This window comes from Cupressus sempervirens, chromosome 6 (assembly GCF_028749045.1).
Source record: "Cupressus sempervirens isolate cs-2001-9-10 chromosome 6, ASM2874904v1, whole genome shotgun sequence".
Lineage (NCBI taxonomy): Eukaryota > Viridiplantae > Streptophyta > Pinopsida > Cupressales > Cupressaceae > Cupressus > Cupressus sempervirens.
Genome location: NC_143123.1, coordinates 618,539,777 through 618,547,991, shown reverse-complemented (window position 1 = coordinate 618,547,991; position 8,215 = coordinate 618,539,777). Strand labels below are relative to the sequence as shown.

Sequence of the window (8,215 nt, the reverse complement as noted above, 5' to 3'; positions counted from 1 at the left end):
ATTGTAATCTTGAATGCAATTCTCTGGGCATCCTCGCAATTCACGGCATAGCCTCATTGTGAAGGCATCATTAACCACCACATACTCCTCGTAACTTCTCCGTAGTTGCAAATGTGGGTAAAACTCATAAACTTTAATATTCTCATTGTAATCTTGAATGCAAGGGAGGCCTGGCCAACTGTGGTGAGTTGTTGGGTTAAAAATCAAATAAGAAGACATGTAGAACTGCCCGAAGCCTCTGGCCGAATTTAACCATGCCGAGAGTTCATGGTAGATGATCTATGCCCAATCTATGTGCATATTTTCTGCACAAATTTCTTGCACCAGAAAGAAATGATGCTCAACAAACTCCAATGTCTCCTCTTTTCCTGCTAGCCTAAGCAAAAGTGCGAGGATGTCTACAATTTCTCGCTTCAGATTTGTGCCGAACAGAGTTTTTGGCATCTTGCTCTTCTTCCAGCGGGCAATCTGGAACTAGGTATTCTCCATGTCCTCCTGTTTGAGTCTTCTTTTCATTGATCATGGATGCAGAAGTCCTAAAATCTATGTCACAATACTATTTCTTGACTGGGATGTTGAACGGAAACTGCATCAAGGCCTTGTTGATAGACAGGATAATAGACTGGTCAAGAAACAAAATCCGCTATGTTTCCGGGTCATATCTTCCTATGCACTCTCGAATAAGCTTAGGTGCATGTACAACCCTAGGAAATCCAGTTGCCTCGACTAGTCCACTATCTTTGAGTTTCTGAGTGATTGGGTGAAGAGGTTGAGAATTAAGCCTTCTGTGAAAGATCACCCAAATCATAGAATTTGAAGGATGTGTCAAACAACTCTTTTAGTTCACTCTAGGCCAATAAGTTTCTCGTAACCAGAAGCTTTGATTGCCATTCGCCAAATGATTACACAGGATGTGGATTTCAATAAATAATCATTTTAAATATACTTTAAGGGAAATACCAGCAATCCTAAAAAATAGGTAGACAAATTCGAACGTTGGTGCCACACTACTGCAATTAAGTTTGGCCAACATTCACAACGGAAATATTTGCATTTAATTCTTTGAATAACGGCTATTTAAACTTTCGGTTATTTGCACATCAAATATAACATTTCCGGAAGCACAATTACTTTACTAGTGATATGACTTTGCTTGAGTGTTTTATTTTACGAGAAGTGCCCTACTTTTCGTCAAAGTCTGCAACGCACAAATATTTAATAATGCTTATACATGCAGGGGAAAGAGAGACACTTAACTTTTCCACAAGTCGCTTTCCCTTTATTCGGAAATACAGCATGGGCAGTAATCCTTTGATAGCACGCGCACTTCTTCTTCTTCTTTCCGCCGAAAGCTTTTAGTATTGCTTTCTCTTTGTATCGGGGTTGACTTTTATTATTGACATATCCGGAAGCATCTGATGGGAGTGCCTGAGGAATGCTCGTACTTTAGGGCATCCTTACTTTACTCTTTTCACACTCTTCGGAAAAATGGCTCCTTTGATACCTTAAGGTGGAAAACACCCTTTACGACCACATTTCCCAATCTGAGACGCAGTAAGCAGCATTTTGCCTTTATTTCTTTGTGGAAGCCTTGATGCTTAGTTTTTTATCACAGTTATTGGGATAGACATTTATCTTAAATTCATTCAGCATCGAAAACAAAGACTAATGGCTTCATTTCCATCAATGTGCAGTAGATCAACCATAAATTCGTAATACTTGATACACTTAGTCTTATTCCTCCGAACCTTTAATGACATTCGCATTTGCCTCCGTCCATAACCTTGCAAGCCTCTGATTTTGACAGAAGCACATTTGAGACTTATTAGCAACTGCCATGGCTCTGTTCCTCGGATCCACACTTGATGTGGTTCGCTTGAAGGGGAAGAGTTGCTCGAGATCTCCAAAGCCGTGGAAAATGAAATGTTAGGACCAGGTACGTTATAATGAGGTGAAAAACAACCTACTTCTCATCAGGAAGATGCCAGAGTACAAACCAATAACTCCTAGACCACCTAAATCCCACACGCTCCGGATAAACAGGAAAGCCGCAATGGAAGAAAGTATATGGCGGGGGAGAGATGAGAAGTTACCTAAGACACCCTTGGACATACTTCATGTACACACATTCTCAATCTAACCCAAAACCTCAATCAAAACAAAAAGGGGCAACTTAAAACTTGGCAACACTATACACAGTCCAAAGAATATTTTAGAAAATGGGGTAAACAAATACAAAGTAAGACATTACCTAATCATGTTTTCTCTAATAAATTTGGATGTAAGCAAATTACAGAGTCTGCCACATTACAGTCTGCCCTGCTGCCGTTATTAGATCAATCACAAATTCAGCCTTAAGTCAGACTAGGAGAGAATGTACATGAGAGCACACACGGAATTTGCACCCTATTCATCACAATATTCACTAACACCTTCCTGCGTGCAGTGAATTATCGAACCCAAGCAAGGCTCCAACATTGCTTTGCAAACACACAAAAAAATACTGTGGCTAGACAGGCAGTCCAAAATAATATATTAATATGTAATCATATCAACTAAATTGTGTTGACTAGACCGACAGTCTCACAGTCTGCATGCCAATATGTAATGGCTACCCTGACTCGGACAAGAGAATTGTTTTCACCATACAGCAGTGTACAGGAGGAAATAAGAATCAGAATATAATTTGGAGGTTCCAAGAAATGCAAATAGAAATAAATAGGATAGAAAAAGTTCCTGGTACATTTAGGGACGTTAAAATATTTTAGCAGTTGAAGACAGACTACTACTCAGAAGAAGAAATTCCCATAACCAATTAAAAGGGCGTGAACATTGTATACTTATAATTAGAAGCAAAATTTGCAACCCAAGAACACTAGTTAGAGGCAAAATATGCAACCCAACAACACTACGCATGTTGGTTAAAATTGCTCTTGATTGGTTGAGTGCAGGAATGGACATGTAACTAAAGGATGCATAATTACCTGCCTTCCATAGGTACTAAAAAAAACTGTTTTTAGTCAAGACGTGTCTACATTGTTTTTAATCGAAGACATGTCTACAATGCAAGCAACCCCCTAAAATAATTGTATAGAAATGTCCTTAAATGCCTTAAACGGCTAAAAAACCAAGTTTTATACTTAAATAATAAATAACAAAAGAAATAGCAATCATGAGTTCGGGTCTGCAACTAATATTTTCATCTCCTTAAGTTCTCCTCCAACATCCTGATGATAGATCAGGGGAAATGTGATTCAAAAATTTATTGCTTAAACATCTATTTTATAAATATTCTCCAAGTTTGTTTATTTTATAAATATTTTCCAAGCCCTTCTTTAGGCAAGACCGTGCTCTGAATGAATAACAATTCAGGCAAGACCATGTTCTGAATGAATAACAAAGGAAAAACTCTTGCAATGTTATGACTGTTATATAGACTTAGTTATTTCGGCCTGTCCGTTATATAATGATAAGCGCAACACAGTTATTACCCACTTTCAGTCACAACCTAGTCTTTAGTACATGAAATCCTAAATCAAGGCTGCCAGAGAAATCTTGGTGAAGTTCTATTTGAAGCATGAATCTATGGACGCGGCCAAGCTTCTTACAAAAGGTACTATTGACCAACTTTGAAAAATCTGAAAACACAGCAGCTTTTGACAACAACCAAAAAAAATTAGAATCTGTTCATCATTTATATATTTTGTGGTAAAATAAACAAAAAAATTGCAAATCTGGCCCAAAAAAAAAAACTGACAGTTTTTTTTAATCTTTTCAACATTTTTATCTAGAACTTAGCCCCGTACCTGCACCTACCTATAGGGAACAATCATCTAAACAAGTTTGTAGGTCCTACACAACAATCCCGATTACATTACCTACAGAGCAGTCACCTGAACGTAAATTCAATCAAGAAAAGCGACCTTGAGCGAATCTATAGACTGAATTATATTCAAATGCAAGGAGCAAAATAATGCAACCCTCGATAGTACAGATTACTTGCGTAGACATTGCATTTTATTCGTATAAAACGTAGCAATATACAACATGTACTTTAATACGGTTTCATTAGGCTAGACGAGGAGATTAGTGCTAGACACATGCTGATAAAGACAATGCAGACATAATGCTCACAGCATCGAACCGCTCCTACAAATTATCTCAAAGCATTGAACCCGAATGGGACTAACGCCAAGTCATCAATGTCTAGCCGCACCATGCAACAGTGTTTCTTCAATTCCGCCAATGCTTCACTGTGCCGTAAGCGGTGACTTATGACCAAGTACCGCAACCAACTACAGGACTTTGAAATTGTAACAAGACCAGGGCCTCGAACTCCTCTGCAGTATGGAATCTTCAATGACCTTAACAGATTACAACTTGCAAGGTAAGATACACCAGTGTCTGTAATTCTTGTCGATGCCAAGCTCAAATCTGACAACCGGCTACAACCTACTGCCAGAAAATCAAGTCCCTCATCGCTAACAAAGAGGCACTGGTCAAGATTCAGGCACTCCAGAGCCTTGAAATTTGACAAAACCTTCATATCGCTAATAGACTCACATTTCACCAAGCTCAAGTGACGAAGAAAATTTGCACTATTTGCTATGGCCACTAAGCTGGCATCATCGACATCTGTGAAACCTAGGTCCAGATGCTGCAAATTTTTACAGGCAGCGATTGCACAGAAAACTCTAGGCGAGAGACCCAAACAACGCTGCAAATTGATTTTCTCTAGCAATTTATTTGCCCTGATTAGGGTTTCTAAATTTCTCTCCCAAATACCTCGGCCAAACGCTACAGAGATGTCCTTCAATTTCAACATACCAGACTGACCCAGTTCAGCAAAAGACCTCCCTTCCCTATAGAAGTGGTTAAGCGTAACGGAATTCATTTTTTTACAATGTAGCAGACACAATACGGCCGCCTCACTCAGGTTGGAACCTTCTATACAGAATTTTTCCAGGTCTTTGCAATTATTTAAAACGGCCACAGCGGCAGTCTCCCCTAGAGGTGCTGACTGGTTGAAATAAGTAAACTCTTTCAAATTTCTGTTTGATGCGGATATATTTATAATTGCATCGTCAACATTGCTTCTGTTCTTCGCCTCTATATGAAGGCAAACCAAAGAACAAAGCCGCGACAACTCACTCAAGTTGCCATTCCAGAATTTCAAGTTTAGGGTTTCAATTTTCTGGCAATTGAAGGCAATTGATTTTAATGCCAGGCTAATGTCCAGGGAATCGAACTCTAATCCTACTGCCAGCAAGCCCTTACAATTTTCCCCAATTTTTGACAGACCATAGGACGTAAACTTAAATACTCCCCTCAACAGCAAGTCTTCAAGGAACTTACAATTTGAGAGAGCGTCAAGTGCCTCGTCCGTCAAATTTCTGCAATGCGTGAGACTCAGGGACGCCAGCTGAGGGCAATTCTGGCTGATCGTGAGAAAACCAGCGTCCGTCAGATTCGAGAGGCAACAGAACGTCAATTGACGGAGATTATGAAAATTCTTAACGGACTCCGAAATTCCGCTATCTGTTATCTTCTGCTGCTGACTCTCCGGGTGCCCGATCACCAGATGCTGCAACCGACGGAAAAATGAACCCGCAAGAAGAAGGTCTTCATTTTCTACCTGATCGAAGCAGTGACGGAAACTTAAGTTTTTGACGTGAGAAAATCTCTTAAGAAACAGATGAAGCAACGTACGTGATCTGACGGAAAGAAGTGCAGTTTCCCAGGTTACAGCATCGTTCCACAGCTTGCAGACGAGAGAGGCGGCATGGCGATCGAATGCAGACGTCAAATGACGGACAATTGCAGAAACCAAAGATCCGTCTCTTATCACCTTCTCCACACTGCCCTCCTCCTCCATTGCTGTCACATACTCGGAATGCCTTGCCATACTTGCCCTTTCCGAATTGTTAATTTCCTCTTCCGTTACTTAACAGAAAAATAGATTGCCCAACACAGTTGTGAGATGTGTTTTCCAGACGGGACATATATGTAAATCTCTTAGCCGACATTTGCGCTGCACCGACTCTTTTGGGATGAGCTGGTGTCCTGACGCTCCGGATCCATTCCATTATGTTTGGAATCAACCGAGACCGTCGGAGTAAAAATGGGACAATTTTTCAATATTAGTGGAGTATGCAAAATATTATAAAATTATGTCGTCATTTTCTTAATGCCTAAGTTTCGCGGGACATGCCTTTGTCGGTTCCAGCAAAATAAATTTGACAGTCAATCGTATTTAAGTGTCAAGTTGTTTGTTGTTCCTATATTTTTTTCTCCGAAATTTATTTTCTTTTAAATTATCGATCACATTAAAGAATTAAATAAATTTATAAGGTTTATATTTAATTTTTATTTTATATAAATATACAAATCTTAATTTATTGGAGTATACTATAGGAAGTGAAATTAATTTTTATAATTTTAACTTGAGAGCTTTGGAGAGGTGAGTCCCACCTCAAGAACATAAGCTATTGTTAAAACTATAAATAATGATTAACTATAATCAAAATCTGTAGAATATTTTAGTACTATTGACGAAAAAATTGTTAATTGCTCTGAAAAGTTGTCAGTTTGACCGTCAAATTTTATCTCACTCCACTTTTAACTCTTGTTTTATATTTATCATATCTCCACTTTTAACTATTGTGATCTCTATTTATTTAAGTTTTGATTTTTAAAATTGATCTACATTTTAATTTTTTAAATTATTTTAATTTATATTTTATATTAGTTTAGTTTTTCTTTAAATATTATTTTTTAGTTTCTATGATTTATTTAGTCAATAGAATATTTGTTAAACATTGTTATTTTTTCATATTATTTTTTTGTATTTTTCTTATTAATTTTTCATAGTAGACCTTTTGATAGGATTTCTTTAAATGATTTTTTTTTCATATTGATAAATTGAATTAAAATGAATAATATTTATTAATCTATTGAAAAGATTTTACTTATATTATGGCATTTAAATTGAAAATTATTAATAATCTTAACTGTTCACATAAGATTATATGTTAAATCTCTACCTTTAACTACTGTTTTTCTTTTCCTATTTATTTAAAAAATAATTACTTGTGATCTCCATATTAGTTCATATTGTGATCTCTATTTATTCAACTTTTGATTTTTAAAATTGATTTAGGTCTTAATTTTTAAATTATTATAATTTATTTTTTATATTAGTTTAGTTTTTCTTTAAATATTGTTTTTAGTTTCTATAATTTATTTAGTCAATAGAGTATTTGTTAGAGACATTGTTATTTTTTATATTTTTTTTTGTATTTCTCATAATTTTTTTATAATAAATTTATTCATGGGATTTTCAAATGATTATTTTTTAAATATTTGATAAAATATTCTCAAAAATTTAATGGTGAGATCAAGAAGAACAAGAAATCTAAGAAGGATGAGTTGGTCATGTTGGCTCGAAGGTGAGAAGGGTTGGACTACTTGGGTCAATGCCCTTGATGGTTGCCTTCAATAACCTATTGTCTTTGGCATTCTATATGTTTGCTTATGTGCTATGAGTACTTCTTGTTAAATATTTGAAACTTGTGCCTTTTGCATTCCTTTCGGAAGGCATTGCCTTCAATGTTTTGCAAATTTTCGTAGATTTTATCTACCTTTTGAAAGCCTTTTATCTAATTTTATATATATATATATATATATATATATATATATATATATATATATATATATATATATATATATATATATATATATATATATATTTGATAAAATAAATTTAAATAAATAATATTTATTAATCTATTTAAAAGATTTTAGTAAATGTTATGTTATTTAAATTGAAAATTATTAATAATCTAATTAGTTCACATAAGATTATATTTTTAAAATTAATTTTATTATCGAGCACCTATCGGTTTATCATTGCAAGCAAAAAGCATGCAACTGCTAGTTATAAATATATTTATAAATATTAAAATTATATAAATATAATATGTATCAATGTTTTTAATTTTTCACTATTAATAAATAATGAAGTAAAAATAATATTTTAAAGAAATGTTAAAAGTTTAATCAATTATTTATTTGCTTATAATTTTTATTTTCAAAATAAAATTATAGAATTTTGAAATCTTGATTTTCAAAAAGATTATTAAAAACATTAGAAATCTATAAAATTTATTATTTCGTAATCGCTATATATTTATTAGATTTTTTAATGGAAAATTAA

At 34.9% G+C, this 8,215-nt stretch overlaps 1 protein-coding gene across 1 annotated transcript; it reads right to left on the bottom strand.

Annotated features, from left to right (window-relative positions):
• Positions 1–3,924: 3,924 nt before the first annotated feature.
• Positions 3,925–5,986, bottom strand: LOC149553765 (protein AUXIN SIGNALING F-BOX 2-like). The gene has a single exon (XM_089789124.1). It carries the CDS (start codon positions 5,903–5,905, stop codon positions 4,157–4,159), a length of 1,749 nt encoding a protein of 582 aa, XP_089645250.1. The 5' UTR covers positions 5,906–5,986; the 3' UTR covers positions 3,925–4,156.
• Between the last annotated feature and the right edge of the window lie 2,229 nt (positions 5,987–8,215).